Source organism: Lepidothrix coronata, unplaced genomic scaffold, assembly GCF_001604755.1.
Source record: "Lepidothrix coronata isolate B3197 unplaced genomic scaffold, Lepidothrix_coronata-1.0 Scaffold1, whole genome shotgun sequence".
In the NCBI taxonomy this organism is placed as follows: Eukaryota; Metazoa; Chordata; class Aves; order Passeriformes; family Pipridae; genus Lepidothrix; species Lepidothrix coronata.
In genome coordinates this window covers 13,639,278-13,657,255 of record NW_016690181.1, presented here as the reverse complement: position 1 = coordinate 13,657,255, position 17,978 = coordinate 13,639,278, and the positions used below count along the sequence as shown (strand labels likewise).

Genomic DNA, 17,978 nt, shown 5'->3' with positions numbered 1-17,978 from the left:
GCACAGGGGGGCAAGAGACCAAATGTGCGGAGCGGGGAGCTGAGACGAGAGGCACTTGGGAGAGAGCGAGTGATGTGAGATGCGCTGCCTCTGGTCCAGCGCCTGGTACTGCCGGCACCGGCACTGGCACCGGCGGCGCTCGGCGAAGGAGCAAAGGACGCGGAGCAAAGAACACGGTCCCGCCCCGTGTGCCCGGCGGGGCGGTCCCGGGGGGCGGGCGCTGGCCCGACCCTGGCGCTCCTCGGCCGCCGGGGAACCCGCGCTGGAGAAGGGGCCTCCGCTGCCCTCGGGCATCGCGCCCTGTCCCGGCAGAGGTTGCGGGGCGGCCGCTCTAGGGAGGGACCCCCCGTACCGCTCCCGGGGACCGCAACGCGCCGCCACCGGGGCTCCCGAGGCTCGGCGCTACCCCGGGGAGGGGACGCGGCGCACGGCCCCAGCACTGCCGCCTGCCCGGCGGGCACATCGCCAGGAGGCGGAGGCGACGCTGGCGCCGCCGCTGCCGGGGCCGAGCGAGGCCGAGCGCTCCCGCCCGGCAGCGGCCCCGGTCCCCGCTGCCCGCCCGCCCCTCTCCGCCTGCCCGGGGCGGGCCCGGGGCCGCCTCCTCCCGCTCCCCGCAGCGCATTCACCGCGGGGGCCCCGCTCCAGTGACGTCAGCGCTGCCTAAAAAAGCGCCCCGGCAGGCAGGCAGGGCAGCCGGCAGGGCGGGCAGCGGCCGCGGCAGCGGCCACAGCAGCAGCAGCAGCAGCAGCAGCAGCAGCAGCAGCAGCAGCAGCAGCAGCAGCAGCAGCAGCAGCAGCAGCAGCAGCGACAATAGCGACAATAGCGACAATAGCGACAATAGCGACAATAGCGACAATAGCGACAATAGCAGCAGCCGCTCGCGCCCCACCGCCGACATGGTGTCCCCCGTCACCGTGGTGAGTGCGGGCCGCGCGGCGGGCGGGGGGAGCGGGACCCGCGCCCCTTCCCACGGCCACCCTCCCGAGAATCGATGCCCTCCCTCCTCGCCGGTGCTGCCTTCCCACCCGCTCCCCGAGGCGCTGCCCCCGAGAGCGGCAGGTGCTCAGATCCGCTCCGCTCCCGCCGCCGGGAGTGCGACCATCGCCCGCGACCCCCCCCGTCCCCCCTTGCCCCGGCCCTCCCCCGGCAGCTGTTGCTCCAGCGATGCGCCTGCACGGGCAGCTCTCCCTCGCTTCCTCCTCTTGTCACTTACGTTTTTATAAACATCTGTGATGTATCTGCTCTATGTGGACTGCATCTGTTCAGAGCGGCGCTGCCCCAGCTGCCCCGGGCTTGCGCCGCGGCAGCGCCCGGGAGCATCCTCCTGCTCCCGCGGCCTCCCTTGCTCTAGCAGGCATCTCCGCCTCACCATCCGGAGATGGCTTTGCTGTCCAGGTGATGGCTTGGGCTGAGGCTCCTGTTGACCACCATGTCGGGCAGACCTTACCACAGGCTGGATGACTTCCCGCTGAGACCTCTGGCTTTGCAAGCCAGTCTGGCACTTCCACCACCTAACGACATGAGACAGGGATGGTGTCACCTGCCTGTTTCATAGGGGAGTCACAATGCTTAATTAACGTAACCAGCAATAAGGTAGCACCTCACTGCTGTCCTGTCAGTTGGTGATGTGTGCAGCAGCACAGCTGGATTGATGGAGCAAAGCTGGTAACTGAAGTAGCCGTGGCTTGTGCCAGCTATACTAGGTCCTGGCCCTGCAGGGGAACAGGGGCTGTTTCAATGCTAAAAGAACAGCCAGAACAGCAGAGAAGCTGCACTGTTAGACATGCTGCTTTGCATGTTCCTCTTTCTAGAAAGCAAGGCATTTGTTGGAATAGCCCAGCAGACCAACACATGCTGTAAGAATAGCTAACTGTTGGTGGGAAAGTTGCCTGGTGCTTCGCTGCAGCACTGAACACCTACTGCTGCTATCCTGGTTCCCTGTCTATCCATTATTATCCTGTTTTGAAATATTTTGGTTAACGGCCAGGCCATTGCATGCTCTCTTGCAGGTAGAAATTTTGTCCTTTCCCTGTTCTTAACTCACGGAGCTGGGGTTCAAAACTTTTAAATTGCTTTGCCAGTTCTGCAGAGCAGCCTGTATTGTCTGATACTTCAGATGAATGTTCCCCCAGTTATTAACATGTACCTGCTAAGTTCATCAGCAGCCTGGGGATGACTTTTATCTCTAGAGACAGAGGGAAGTAGCTTGGAAATTATACCATTGTAGTGCCAATTTTTTTTTTTTTTGTGATTTTTGAAAACAGCTAAAGAGATTTGGTATCTGTGCTTCTGTGCCATAAGCTAAATTTGTACTTCAGTAATGCTTTTGGTTACAATGAATTGTGTATGTGTACCTTGGAAGTAAAATCTTATGCTGGTACAATACTGGAATGGCTCAAAAACTGGCAGAATTTGTTTCACTGTTTGCAGGAGGCCGTACTTGGCTGTTAAGCTGGTGCATCAGGGTGGTCTTGCAGAGTGTCTTCCAACAGAGCTTTGAGAGGAGGCAAATGACTAAGGCATGAGTATGTGTTGCAAAGTGTGTACATAGATCAGATCTGAAGGCTTTGCCTGCAGTTTAGGAAGGTAACTTGGGAAGGAAAATTTAAAAAAGCCCCGCTATCTTCACTTGCCCTTTTGATGTGTAACTAAGCACATTTTTGCTCTGGCTTCATCCCTGACATATGAACAATTTGCTTCACCAAAGGCAACTAACACAGGTATGAAGCTGTGGGGAACTGGAGGGATGGTGAGACCGGGAGCTGTGACCAGAGCTGCAGCTATTTACCATGGCTGTAGAGGTGAGAGGGAAGGGTGTCTGATCCTCCACAAAGCTCACTAAACAAGAGATCTGCGAGCCTTCAGTCTGCTAAGGAGCAGTTCTTTGCACATTCCCTTCAGTGGGCTGTCACATCGCTGTTCCCCTGAAGGAGCGCACTGTGCTCTCCGTGTTGGCTGTCCCGCGAAGGGCAGGGGCTGAATTGGTATCAAGCAGCAGCCTGTGCTGCCCTGGAGTGTGGTGCAGCCCTTGCACAGCTGCCAGCTGAGGGGGTGAGAAGCAGGGTGGCTGTACAGCAAGTGGGCTCCCTGTGACAAGTCACTTGCTGGAGGGAAGAGCAGTGGCAATTGGTCTGGCCATGGCTAGGGGCTAGCCTTGGGCCCAGGCCTTCTCTCTGTACTGCACTGCCTTTGCTGCATAGATGGACCAGGTGTTTGGAGCCAGCATGACTATCGCTGCCATGACATGATGGGGAGACTCTGGAGGGGCAGCACCTGAGGCATAATCAAATTAGCCATAGGAATTGATTTGTCTACAGCATATGTCCTCTCCCAGCACGTTGCAGCATCAGCCTGTATGAGAAGGACACTAGAAGAGCACATCTGTGAGTGACTGGATTTTTATTCCCATTCTCAAAGTGATGGCCTTAGTACAGTTCTGCAGCAGATGGCCCTGACTGCTTACATGCAACCTGCTCTCCTGTATCTCCTCTTTCCTTCTTTAGGACACTCTTGTTAAAAGAGGCAAAACCCCTGAGCTCCAAATCTGCTGTACAACTGATAGCTGGAAGAAACCTGCAAGGAGGCACAGTCCATGGAGAGGCACCTAGGGAGAGATCACTGCTAGGACTGCCTGTTTGTGCTGGCTGCCAGGTGTTCATCATTGCCTGCAGGGTTTGGCATGTCTGCCCTGTGCACAGGGGGAGACCATGGCATCGTGCAGAGCTAGCCAAGCTGTCGTCTCTGATGCTGCACAATTGAGATGTGCTGAGGGTAGAGCGTGCACACAAATACACAAGTCTAGTGCCAAAATACCTTTTAACATATTGTGCCAGGTCCTCAGTTAGAATAAAGCTCTGGAGTCTTGCTGAGGCCAGAGTCTAGACTTGCATGGTGCTGGGCTGTGGCAGGGAAGATGCATTTGTCTGCCAGTCCTGTTCCAGCTGGTGAGCGATGCTCACTCTGGTTGGAAGTCACCTTGGAGGGAAGCTTTGACTGCTCACAATGCTAGGCAAGCAGGAGTATCCTGCTTAAAAATTATTGTTCTTGATACTGCTCTGATTAAGAGCTGTTTTTCTGCATAAAGCCATGTGGGCTGAGAGCCTGCAGTTGGAGCTCAGTATTGATAAATGGTACATTTGCTTCACGGATATGCGAGGTTTAATTCCATTCTTGTTCAGTCAACAGTGGTCCCATCTTAATAAAAGAGCACTAGTTAGTGATTTTTGTCCAGTTCCCCCCCTCTGCTGTTGGCTAAGCAGTTTTTAGCATGAGCTTGTAGAAGATAGCGCTTGCCTTAAGGACCTTTCTGCCCCGCAGGCATCATGATTGCAGGAGCTGCAAGTGTGCAGGAGATGACCCTGGAGACATGCAGTCGTTCTGACATTTACATAATGTTTCTTGCTCAAAGGGACCCTATTTTCTCCCTAAAGTTAAGGCTAAACTTAGTACAGGGCTTCACGTCACCTTGAGGAAAACAGGGCATGGCAAATTTACATACTAATTGGCTGAGGGTAGGTCTCTTTGGGGGGCAATTATACATGATATTGGTGTGTCTTTTAGAGCAAGATGAACTGTGGGCACTCGTCCTACACCATCCCCTCTGCATCTGACTTTTACTGGACCTAGCACAGTCCTGTGTCTGGGAGGGAGGTGAAATGCTGTTTGGGACAGATTTTTGCTCAGAACCCATATCTTAAAGAACCCCATCCCTTCCTTTTTTGTCCTTTGATGTATTTGCATTTTTAAACAGGGATAGCTGGCTTGGGGAAAAATATGTTGTTTTGGCTGCACAAAGGAAGATGAGCCTTCGGCCCTGTCCCCCTTAGGTGGGAAGCAGCAGCACCAGCCTGAGAACAGCCCTTGTCAGCCCTCTGAGTAGACACAGGATGTCACTGTGATGAAGGTCATTTGCAAAAACTGGGCAAAACCCCTGAAAGATACGGTCTGGAAAGGTACTCACCATTAAGAAATATGGAATAGGGCTGGAGAACTGGGTGGGTATGATTTCAGTTTCTGAACAGGGGCCAAACCACACTGATCCAGATGAGTGTGGAAACCTGATGTAAATCACATTGCTTAGAGACTCTGCACTATGGGCAATTGTAGCAGTAGTAGGTTTAAGTAGTAGGTCTAGGCATAGTTTTAAAGGTTTATTATTAGAAAGTGTGCTCTATAATTCTCAAACTGCTGCTGAAAACAAGAAAGCCAGTTCACACTTGGAGCTATTTCAGCCTTTGTTCTTAAGGAGAGAATGTATTATTTCTGCATTAATGAATGAAGTGTTAGCAACCATCTAAGTTAGAAGTAATTCTTATAGTAGAGAGTTAATTTTACTTTTCTCTTTGTTTATATGCAATGTTTTCATTGTAATTTCCCCCATTACTTAAATACATCATACATCAGGATTTTATTATGCAGGAGGCTTGTAAATGTGCATGTTTATATACTGCATAGACAATTATGGAAATATGGCACTTGTATAAAATCTAAGTGAATGTAAATGAATTATAGAAAAGATTTCTAAACACCTGAGCTCACTGAAGAAAGGGAGGGAATCATCACCTTAGGAAAGCTTAACGAGATCTTAGTAACATTTATGTCAGTCCCACCTTTTGGGAGAAGCCTAAAGCTTTGGGCCTACTGGGCAAAAAGCTGTGCTGATTTATGCCAGCTAGAGCCCAGTGTTACATGCCACGATTTATTTTTTCAGACTGAACTTGTGCGTTCTTGCTATGACATTGACATTCTTTGCTGTAGCTGTTGCTGTGAGAGGGTGGACTATGGGAGGCTGGAAAGTGCGGCTTCTCTCACGCTCTTCCCAGTCCCAGGGAGTTCACACTAAGCAGTTAGTGCCAATCACTCTGCAGGCAGTGCTGTAGATTAAAGGCTTCATTAACTCCAGTGTATCACTCGAGTCACACGCGTCTGTTGTTCAAAGTGTGCTTTGTGCATTAAGATTATGAGTCCAGTTCAGAAGTCTGTACTTACTCAGAATTCCTCTGAAAGGACAGAGATGCATTTCTTCCGTTCTCTTTCTTCCCGTTCAGATATGTATATCCAAAATATGCTGTGTGCGACAGAAGAGCCAGTTATCTTCTCTGTGGATAACTTCATAGCACCGAGGAAATAATAACCCCAATGAAATTAGACTCATAAAAAGATGGCATCTGGAACCCATCTTCTGCTAGTGTGTGGAAACTCTTGAACAGCAACAAGATTATTAGTTATATAACTCCCTTCCCTCCTGGAGGCCCAAGTGGCTATTATATTAACACTTAATTTTTCTATTGCCCTTCATGTCACACAATCACCAATAGATTTGTCATTACAATAGAGATGTAGGTTTTGCTTACTGCAACATGCCCAAAATGGTGATGGTAATTGCTTCTTCTAGCCCGCTTGTGCCCTTCCTATGTCTATTTTTTTATACTGCCATAATCTAAATAGAATTTAAGCTAATGCAGGTTTCTGTATGACAAGTGTGTCAATCTAGAGCATCCCTCCATGTAGTGCTAAATGTATCCAGGTGACATGGTGCAGAAAACTGTATCTAGGAGTTTACACATCACCAGAGCTGAAAGGCAGTAGATGAGCTGAGCAAGAGCTTTCCTGAAGATTTCAAACATGCTGGGGTAGGAAGGATTTCAGATACACACAGAGCCTGGGGGCTCACACAGCTCTGACTCAAGAGTTGCACAGGTGCAATTTCACTCTGGGTAAGTGCAACTTGTGCCTCTTCTTGCGTTAGGTTAATGTTGCAGGCTGACTCTTGTGTTGCAAATCTGCCTGTTAATGAGGATGGTGGCTGTTTTGATTCACCTTGCTGTGATCCTGTGGAAATGCCCTGTTTCTACCAGCAGGCTAGTCTTCTCCCAAAAACTAATTCCTGTAGATTACCGTAAGACATGCTCTTTCCTAAACTGAGGGAAGATGAGACAAGTCGTGTTACTGAACTGGTTTTGGGACTTCGATCAAGTTTGAATGAATGGTGAAGTTTCATTTTTTGCTCCTCACCAGAGACCAGCTTTGGAGACAGATATGGCAACAGTTGGCATCAGGCATCAAATTTCCAATTATGTATCAAAATGAGTGCATTTCTGCTAGTTGCAAGTAGCCTCTGATTGAATTATTGTTTGAGATTGAAGGAAGTTTGACATTAAGCCAGCTGCTCATTTTTCAGCACATACTAGACACACCAGGCAGATCCTCAGACTTACATGTCTCCCACGGCTTCAGCAGAACTGGGCTGACACCCTGGCTTGGCTACTGTACCCGTATTTGCTTGTGTCTTTTGGTTTTGTCACAGCATGAATACAGTGCTGATGTGTTCCATTGCAAGAGGAACTAAACAAGTTTTATGGCTTTTCTCTGCAACCCTGATACAAAAGGAATGTGATGACAATGTTATCACTGAATTGATGTTTATGAAATTTCCACTCGTCTTGGTTGCATCTGTGGACTTGCACCCTCAATATAAAGGGCATAACACTGGTAAGCAGCTGCACATTTATTTGTGAGTGTGGTCTGCATTTTTGTATGCAGCCTGATTACAGAAGGGGTTTTGCAAGTGAAAACCTTGATATATTAGTTTGAATCCTGGGAGTGCAGAGGTTAGTGTTTGCACCTGCCCACCCCACATCTGTTGAGATTGGCTGGGAAGGTCCAATTGACCTTCATGTAAGTTGTGTCTGATACCGACTTGTTCAGGTCTTGACATCTTGACACAAGAATAGATTTTGGAAATCAAATCTGCGACTCTGCTGTCATCCTTTGACCTTACACCCTCCTGTCTCTTAAGCATATTGATCCCGTGATAACATGAGGAGGGCTGCTGCTTTTTTGTAAGGCACCTCTCTAAATACACATCCTTATTGGGGTTTTCCCTTCTGTTTTCCCTTCTGATTTTCTTTAACATCAGTGATTCACAAGCTTTCGGCCTGCAGGACATGCTACACAGGTAGAGAAGAGCTTTTCATTCAGCCTCCCATAGGGCACAAGGCAGTCTGAGCTGTCCCTCCTGCATTTCACCCGACTTGCTTTTGCTGGTATTATTGCCACCCCTTGTGAGGATTTGTACAGTGTAAGTCTCTTGTGCAGAGCTGCCAGCTTTCCCATCTGCTAGCAGTTCTTCCTTCCTGTCTTGCCTCAGTTCTTCCTTCTCGTTCCTTTTGCAAAAACCTCACCTCTGCCAGGTATGCAGCAATCTGTTGTCTGAGCCAGAAAAGTGAGCTGAAAAAGTGCCTTTTGAATGCTGGAGGCAGTTTCACCCTTGGCAGGTCTTTGGCAATGGCTGCTGGGGCTGGTACAGCCTGTCATGTGCTACCTGCCTTCTCTGCTGCACTACTGGCTCTTTAGCTGTTCCTTTAAAGGGCTGTGACAGCAGCAATGCCTGCAATGTTCTTATTTAGACCCATGTTATTCCCCATAGCTTGTAGGTAAAATGAGGTCTTCTCTGCTGAAGAGGTTGCTTCAGGATGGAAGGGTCTCCCTTCCCTCTCAAATACCAATTCCTGATGGCAAAGTAGCATGGGGCAGGGTAGAGCTTTGCCAAGTGCCCATTTTCCCTGAGTACACATTCTTCCGTGCATTCCCAGTGCTGCAGCAAAATGACAGAGTGGCTGGGGCCCTCCAACAAGTACAATGGGGAACCAATACAGTTGGCTCAGCCCAGTGGTTGCAGTGGGTTGTGGGGTGCAAATAAGGCTGGAAATGGGAGAGTGCAGGCAAAAGGTGGATTTCAGCCCTGGGGACAAAACACTCTGTGTGCAGACTCCTCACAGCTATTAACTAGAGACTCAGCCTGCCCCTGGTGCTGATAAGGAAAGAACTGACAGTTCTCCCTGGGGTATTTCATTTTGGATCTGCACCAGGGACTGAAGAGAGGCCCCAGTCTTGCCACACAGCTTGTGGGACAGGTGTCAGTGTGTGGCACTTGTCTGTAGCAAAGGGCCTTGCAAGAGGGTGTCACTTTTTGATGTGGTCCTGTGCCCCATAGCTCATGTGTTTGGCTTACCTAACACTGCTTCTTCCTGGATAATGGAAGTCTGCACTCTCTTTCACAGAAAAGTGTTATATAAACAATGAAAAGTCTCCTGAGAACAAATGATTGTAGTCTGGAAGCCATCTCCAGAAATAAGTTGAGGTGACTTTTCCATAAGCAGTAGAAATTTTTTATCTGGATTTTAGTGTGACAAACCAAATAGCTGCCCCTTCCCATCCTTAGAGGAATTGCCTGGGACAGGTATCAACTGTGCATTTCAGGGTGCTGGCTGGCTGGCTTGTGAAGCTCACTGTGGCTTCACAGCATCCTCCTGATGTCCAGGGTAGCAGTAAGGATACAGCCCCACCTGACCTCACTGAGGAAGAGTACGAGCCCTTGCTGTGGCAGCACTGCAGCTCTGATGAGCAAAATTAAAAGACAGATCCATTGTGGTTCATGTTTTTAAACATCTGCAAGGGGTTCTTTTGTGAGTGTTACAGCAAAGGAAGCATTCAGGGAGGTTTGCTTTCTGCTACACAAAAAGGAAGATCCGGAATCCCAGGAGGTAAAAACAATCTTTGCTCTAAGATACTGGCAGGCAAATACTATATTTTTGCTTTCATTTGTGAGAGCCAATGAACTACCCTGAAAGCATTAGTGTGTGACAGCCCCTACAACCCTGCAGAGACATTTGAGTTCTTGACTAGTTTAATATTGTTAGTCCTTGACCGTGCTCAGAAGGCAATCTACTAAACTGCTGACAGCTATAGGATTGCTGCAGATGTGGAGTCAATCATTACAACCGCAGGTTAGGAAAAGGTTTTTAAAATAGCCCTGCTTGTGGCCCTGTGCCAATCTGGTAGACAGGATAGATGATTGGTAATGGAAAAAAGCAAAACCACCCCCCCAAAAAACAAGCCCTAGCAAAAACACATACATCCAAACTGAGTATTCAGTTCAGGGTGAAATGTATTTGTCTGTAATTTGATTTTTATGAGTTAACGTCTGCTAAAGAAAGGCTTTACCACCTTGAAAGCTCCCCTGTGATCCTAGAAAGTGAAGGGCAGATACCACAGTGACTTTATAAGATATTGGTGGGTGTAGTGGTATCTCACTTTGCCTGGCCCAATAGCAGTAGGTCCTGTGTAATGCAGGAAGGTCTCAGAGACACTGTTGCATAGCTTGTTAGCCAAGCTAACTAGATTTCTTCTTTTATCTGGTACAGGATATACCCTTTATGGATACTGTAACTTCCTTATCTGCTGGAGGGAACACAACTGTCCAGTGTGTCAAGATAGCTTTGGGCAATGTCATGGTATAAAAGGCAAGAAGCAGGAGTGAGCTCCTGTTGCAATACGTGGCACAGAGAGTGCCCTGATGCGTGGAGTGATTTCCTTGGCTCCAGAACTGCCTGTATCTAATTTAAGTTGTTAAGGGACTGTTCCCTCACATTTCTAAAGCCTCCTGTAAGGGGTCTTTTGAAGGTGAGACTCCAGTTTCCCTTTTGTGACTTTTTTCTGACACATCCCAGGTGGCTACAGATGCATGTTTTTTAACTTGCAGGTGTAGCAGCAGAGAGCTGCAATGTCCGAGAGCACCCAGGTAACATTGGCTGCTGAGCCAAACTGGCCTTGTCAGCAGCCCCGTGAGCACAGTCAGTGTGACTGCTCAGCACCCAGCAGGTTTTAATTTCTTCATTAAGCACCTGAAGACCAGAGAGGACTGCTGTTATTTTTGTATTGAAGCTTTGCTAACACATGCATTGTTGTTTCTATGTGAATGCCAGTTTGGCTTCTCCTGCCTTAACCTGGGAAGGGGCAAAAATGAAGGCTGCCTGCCCCCTTGGCCTGTCAGTGTTCATCTCCCTCCCTGACCCCTGTACAAGGATTCATAGTTGCAGTTATTTTACTGTCCTCTGGAGAAGGCCACAAAACCTGTCTAAGGTTTCTGTCTTTTATGTTCCCAAGTCTTGTATTTAATTATCCTTCATACTTCTTGTGTTCAGTTCTGTTTTCCCCTAAAACCTATCCTAGACAATCCCCTTCAGAAATTTCCTCCCAGAGAAAAGATGACAGAGTTTTGTGGTAGATCACAGCATGGCTGTGGTAAAGTTTTGGGTAGCACAGACTTTGCTTGAGGAGTGTCTACAGGGACAGATAGCAGTTTGTTGTGGAGAAATTACACTTGGAAAGCAAACATGAAGAGAGAGACCATTTCAAAAGCAAGGTCTGCAGTCTCGTGTCACTGGCACTCCCACGGCATGATGAGCCTTGCTCATGTGCTCCCCAGCTGTCTTGGTACAAAACATCCCATTCTTGGCGCTCGCCTGCTGCCGCTCAGCTGGGTGGCCGTGCCGTGCCCCCGCTGTGCCCAGGCTGCCGCGCTGCAGGGACTCGAGCTGCCCTTTCACCTGGGAGAGGCTGGTGCAGGCAAACATTGCCCTGCTGCCAGGCATCTGTGGGGAAACTCCTGCTACAAATTTCCTCCCTGCTTTCTGCATCTGGGGAGAAGTCGCTCGTCTGGAAGATTTTAACCTCGGTGCTGACAGGTTTTCATCCCCCCTATGGTTAATCCAGAGATTAGGTTGAATGTTGATGTGACTGTGAGTTGGGCAGCATTTTGGCTTGGAAGTTAAAATTTTTGTTGTGGTTCTTGTTTCTGCATGCAGCTGTGTATTGGAGCAGCCCAGCCATGCACAGGAGCCCTTGTGAGATGCCAGTTTGATTGATCCTCATCCACGGCCAGCTCCCGTGTGCTTCCACTAAAGGGTGACTGTTCTGATGCCAAGAATTTGTGCAGCAATATAGCTGAGTTCACCACCCAAGAACTGTGAGGGCCCGTGCCAACCTTTTAATCGTACTTTTCTGGCAAAAAGCCGTATCTTGGTCTTAAGAAAAAGAAGCTGAATATTTCTAGCTCTCAACCCTGTGTTAATCTGTTGTGGACCAAAGCATGGAAGTACAGCTGGACCTTACTTTGCTTAACTGAGGGGAGAAAGAGAATACCCAGGCTGTTGGGGTAGAGAGAGAGATGACAGAAGCCAACACACCAGCCCTATTTTGCAGCTGAAGAGACCCCGTGGGTGGAAGAGCTGCCTTGGACACACATGTGTCTGAGCTGGGAGGATGGTCCTTTTGCAGGCAGGAAGCATTCAGGCAGAGCCCCATTACTTTTGGCTTGTGCTGAACAACAGAGGCTCCTGTCAGACAAAATCATGATTTTTTGATTCCTTGTAAAGAGGTCTGACTGAACAGCTGAGCACAAGCTCAGTTTCACTGCATTACCCTTGTGAGAGAAATGGAGGCCCTGAGTTGTGCTGGGGAGTGCCAGAAGCTGCAATGAGGCACTACAAGACGTGGCGAAACTCATTGCATGACATAAACATGATGAAGACAGAGGATCATCAGCACACACATTCTCCTAAAGGCAAATCATGTACCATGTTCTGAGTGACTTATTGGCTATTTTACAAATCCATTTTCGATGGAGCCTCTACGATCTTGGCTCCATTTGAGGAGAAGAGGGTTTATCTATCACCCTCAATTTCCTGCAGCATGTGGAGCCTGTTCAGGAGCCATCTGCCTCAGATGCCTGGCCATGGCATCTCCAACACAAACATAAACACTCTTATTAATTGCAAAAGTGTATTGCACCAACAGAGTATTTCAGGCAGGTTGACTGGCTGGTTCAGTAACTCTCCACTACCCTCCATAACAAGCATTTTTTCTTAGAATTTTATTCAGGAACAACTTGGGGCATGTATGAGCCAATGCCTTCTGTGACAAAAGGTGATAGGCAATCAGTTATCCCCCGGGAGCATGTTTGCTCCTGCAGGAGAGCAAGGTTGGAAGTGCTTTGTGCTCACTTACAGTCATCAGTTAGGTGAGTACCAGTTAGGGCTGTCCCACCCAGCCCTAATATTTCAGCAACCCTCTGGAATAAAAAGCGCTGACTGGCCGATCACTTTACCTCTCATCTGTCTCCTGCTCGCTCATCTCTGCAAGCTGCCCAGGAGGGGTGCAGACATGAGCAGCCAGAGTGGCCACTGGGGCCTTTGGTTTGTGTGGAAGGTGTAAATGGTGAATTTGGGTACCAAACAGCTGAATCCTCACTATTACGCAATCTGGCTCCCTGACTAAAAATTCCCTCTTTTTTATCAGAGTGTACGCATTCAGAAGGCTTGATGTTGCACCATCTGAGCAAAGGTGGGAATGTGGAAGCAAGCCCAGGAGGATGAGGATGGGAGCTTTGCAGTCCACTCACGTGGGTTAATGGCCAGGAATTGCCCAGCACTGCTGCATTCCTCCTTGGTTTAGCAAAAAGTGGTAGGTTGTTGAATTCCTGAGGAAAACAGCTCCCCCTGGCTAGAATCTGTGCACGAAGGTGGGTTTTCTGTAGGCTCAGTCAGATGGTGAATTGTGTTGGTTCAACCATTGCTCTGTAGATGAGAACCTGTAGCACATACATGTACTTTATCCTAATTGTGGTCCATCCCCAGGTTGAAGCAACTCTCCCCCTCTGTGACTCAGACTGCACAGAGGATGGTCAGTGCTTTGCAGAGTGCCACATATTCTGGGGAATAAGAAGCATGAGCCACGGGCTTGAAGTGGCAGCAAACATGGCAACAAAACCAAATAAATATTTATTAGCACATGACTGGGGGTGAGAGCTATTGTCACAATAGGGCAGAACCAAGGCAGGATCCATGCCAAAAGCCAGGAGAAGCAGCTCAGACGTCGATACACAAAATGGTACTTGGCCAGCCAAGGCTGCTGGGACGGATGGGTGAAGGACAACGACTCAGCTTTTTTTAGGCCAGTGCACACAGTTGTACTTAAGTGTTGCTCTGTAGAATAGCTGGTGTCTTATTTTTAAAGTACTTTTCCTGGGAAGCAGCATTTTATAGCCCAGTGGGTATGAGCCATATCCCCACAGCAGGTTGGTGCACAGCAGGTGTCTGTATACGTATTTTCTGTGCAGGTTGATTTAGGAGACTTTGTGGAGAGAAGAGCATTGATACTCCATGTTGTTTCCTGGGACCAATGCACGGCTTAGGACTTTAGCAAGGACTTTTCGTCCGACTTTAGCATTTCAGTGCAACAAACTTCTGATGTTCTTCTGTACCTCAGGAAGAAGATGTCTCCCTCCCTGTGGCAGCTGGATTTTCTTCATTCCACTTGTGATACAGATACAGACAATTGGCTCCAAAATGTTAAAGAAAATCAGGGCACTGTCTTATGAATGTAGCTGTTCCTCTGTGGATGGGACTTATTCTGGAGTAGAGGAGCCAGCTGTAAATTTTTTGGCTTTACAGTAGTTTAAACTAATTTCTCAAGAATCTAGGTAACTTAATTGTCGTAGCAGTTGAGAAAATGCCCTAAATTATGGTCAGTTTAGAAATTCAAAACTTGGAAATACTGCCTTGTTATTGTATTCAAAATGTTTTCTGTACTGCATTTCTGTATGGAGTAAATAAGCGGTGGAAGGAGAAAAGAATTGGGGGAAAATGCAATAAATTTATAACAAAATGGCAAAACCCAGCTGAAAGCCATGACAATCACATGCATTACCATAAAGGATTTTGTCACCTCTGTCATGTGCTTTCTTTTCCAATACCACAGCATGTCCCCATCTCACATTCCATCTCTGATGCAATTTATCCATGCAACCAAGAAATAATGTTCCCTTCCCTGAGGTACAGGCAAGTCCAGTCATGGATTATATGCCCTGCTTTCCTCAAGCCACAGCCTCCAGTCATGTTGGTACATGGTTTCCCAATACCAGCCTTGACTTGTCCTTTCCAAGGCTCAGCCACATGTCCAAATGGAGGGTAATCCCCAGCCTCACCCTCTGGCTGCCTCAGTTATTCTTGAAGGACTTCTCCCAAGTATATCCCAGCAGGATGTGCTGCCCGCCCCTCAGCTGCACAGGTACCTCTGTCTCAGCAAGTGCTGTCTCTCATTTTGGTCAGAGCTGTAACAGGGGCTCCTCTGAGCTGCAGCATTCAGTGATGGGCAAGAGTATAGTTGGAAATAACTCATCTGAAGTATACTTGTAGAAAAGATGTAAAGAAATAGTGTCAATTCAGTGATGAGAAGCCTGTAGCCCTTTTAGATATGAGATCATTCTTACTTGGGGACTCTGTAACACTGTAAATCGTTTAACTGGTGCTTAACTGAGACTGGAATCTGACCCCTAATATATGAAAAATTCCTTAATTACTATTAGCATGGAAATAATAGAAATCATTATTTTAAAATAATGCTGGCTGAGCTTGCAAAATTCACATTCAGATAGTAAGAAATGGTAATTTTAAGTTAATCAAACATAATCATTCCGCACAAGGGCATATCTTACATTCAGTAAGGCAGGGTTCCTGGGGAAATTACAAGTGTAATTAAAACCTGTCTCATCATGCATGCACACAGGGGAGGGCAAGCTGTGATTGTAATGGTAACTGCTCCTAGCAGGTGTTTTTCTGTTAATATGAGGTATTAAATAAAACTTCCCATGTTTATTAACCCAAATACTCTCCTGTATGCTTCTAACAGTGCCACTGTGATGTGTTGCAAACAGCCTGAACTTCAACTAAATCTTTCAGCACAAACTTTTGTCTTCAGAGGTACAAAACTACTTACCTTAGCTGAGACTGTTACAGGAGCCTGGAGCACTGTTGCTGCTGCCAGTTCTTTCGCACTGTGTAGCTCTGGAGGTTGTTAGTTTTCCACGATGAAGATCTCAGGCTCATTACAGCATGGTGGGGATCCTCCACAACTTGCGGGGGAGAGGAGAAAACCCTGCCAGAAACACTGTCATCTGTTGCCTCCAACTGTGAGAGGATGAATGTGATCAACTACGTTTTAATAAAAGAGAGTCAGAAGGGGAGGAAGCAGAGCTGGAGCTGCGCACCGGCTTTGGACAGTCAGAGCCTGATGTGTCACTTTAGGAAAGCAAGGTGCTGGGTCTGAAGGAGGGGGAAGCTTGGCTGCACTCTTTCCCTTATGATACTTGATAGTTCCCAGGCAACCCCAGTACTATGAGACTACATGAGCTTTTCTAACTTTTATTTTAAGTTCATTTGTTATTTGCTGCCAGAATTTTCCCAAGGAATACAGACAAGGAGTGATAAATGGTGATTAATTTAGACAACCTAAGTAGAGGACTCACAAGGCTCCCCATGTAATACAAGAAAGTTAACGGCTTGCTGATGTCTTTTTCTTAGTGAATTGTGTAGCCTGGTTGTTTAATGGAGTGTTTAAAAATTGTGTTGGCAATAGCCTATGAATAATGTATAATGAAATACCTTACTGCCAAGAAACTGCTGATATGCTGGGGAAATTTCCATCAGATGTGAGAACAATTTTGAAGGCACTGTCTTCTTGGGATGCCCTTTATTTATAGCCTCACTGCTTCCGAGATTGCATTCCCTTTTTAGATACTGCATGTGAAGATGCCCTCCACTGCCTCTGCCTCTGTCTTCCAGCTTCACCTGATTCGATTTGCTTGTGTCTGTAAAAGCTCCAGAATTTTTATGAGATTAGGCTTTATTACCTGAGCACTGTAAGCACAGAATATTTCCTGTGCAGTCTTCATCTGTTCTAGGTGTCTGCATCAAGGCACACTGCATCAAAGGAAGATGGATGCTGTTTTTGTGTCATGGCAATGTCCCATGATGCAAGGAAGCAGAAATAAGGCCAAGTGATTTGGAAAAAAAAAGAGCAGTTGGACTCTGCAGAGTGAAATCAACTTTGATGCCTCTAAATTTTCCCATGTCCTCCTCCAGTGCATGAGGCCTCTGTGTGCTTTGGCCATGAGTAGAGGGAAGTTGTTGTGATACTAAGCAACTAAGTCTTGCTTGACCAAAGAAATGGGAAGGTTGAGAGTAAACCTCTGCTTGCAGAGGAGCTCTGGATGTTGCACTGCCTTAGGTGCAGGAGGAAACAGGCCTCCTGTTAGACCCCAGGACATAGCTCAGTCAGGCACAGGAGGCAGTCCCTTTCCTTTGATCCTTATTTTGGCCCTCAGCTGCTCTTCAGGAGAAAATAAAATCATAGCTTTGTTTCTCGTGTGAAGTTTTCCCCACCTGCACTGAAATGCAGAATTGTAACAGGAGGGCAGGTGATCACAATACATATGTTATCATTGTACAGAGTGTTCTCAGCTAAATGTATATCAAGAGCAGACCCAGCTTGTGGAGCCTGTAGCTCTGTGCCCTGCCCCTACTGTGGCTTTATTATGGGTAGCTAAGTGCTCATGCTACATTTTTGTGTATTTACACAATAGAGCCCTGAGTCAAAACATTTCCTGCAGTATGGGTTCTGTATTATTACTGTAGTGCTAGAACAAAGCAACACGTGGTTAATGTTGGTATTAGTCAGCTGAGGAAATGACATCCTCACCTGTGAGGTTGATGTGACTGGTTTTGAAGTCATGTGGTGGTGCCAACAGCAAGCTCCAGGCATGAGGCTACAGGGCAGGAGAAAGAATGCCTTAGAAGAGAGGTTGTATCCTTAGGGTGATCTGCTACTGGCTAAGCATGAGGATTTGTGAAAATGGAAGGGAGGATTTGCACGTTTTCTGGTTTGTTTGCTGCTGGGATATATCTGGGGGTGGAGTATTTTCACAGCTCCGGAAAGGTGTATAAAACGGATTAGTCTAAACACAAGGTAGGTGTCAAGGAGCACCAGAGGAGTTTGACTGATGGCCTGAATGTTTTCAGTAGAACCAAATAAAGAGAAAAGGTATCTAAAATTTCCTCTAAGTCCACCACCCAAACCCCATCATGACAGCTGAGAAGTGTTCAGCAGAGACGATCACAAAGGTCTAGGCTGAGAATTGTGGTCAAGTTCAATCAGCAGTTCTCAGGGTAGAAACGCTGCTAGCTGACAGTATACATGAAAGATTAGCTTTCAAAAGGAAGGAGACAATTCTGTTATGAAGTTTATTCCACTGATGCTTCTGATGATCCTATTAATTTATCTTTTTTAATGTTTGTTTT

The 17,978-nt window shown here is 47.5% G+C and overlaps 1 protein-coding gene and 1 long non-coding RNA gene across 2 annotated transcripts in view; both read left to right on the top strand.

Annotated features, from left to right (window-relative positions):
• Positions 1-705: 705 nt before the first annotated feature.
• The window catches only part of TMEM86A (transmembrane protein 86A), a 28,672-nt gene continuing 11,399 nt past the window's right edge, over positions 706-17,978 (top strand). Inside the window, exon 1 of the mRNA XM_017810270.1 lies at positions 706-917. Within this exon, the coding sequence (XP_017665759.1) occupies positions 897-917 (21 nt within the window). The 5' untranslated portion in view covers positions 706-896. The remainder of the gene's footprint in view (positions 918-17,978) is intronic.
• LOC108495044 lies at positions 1,399-17,965 on the top strand. The gene is made up of 3 exons (XR_001874008.1): positions 1,399-2,586; positions 2,708-2,801; positions 13,961-17,965. It is a non-coding gene; the product is annotated as an uncharacterized LOC108495044 (long non-coding RNA).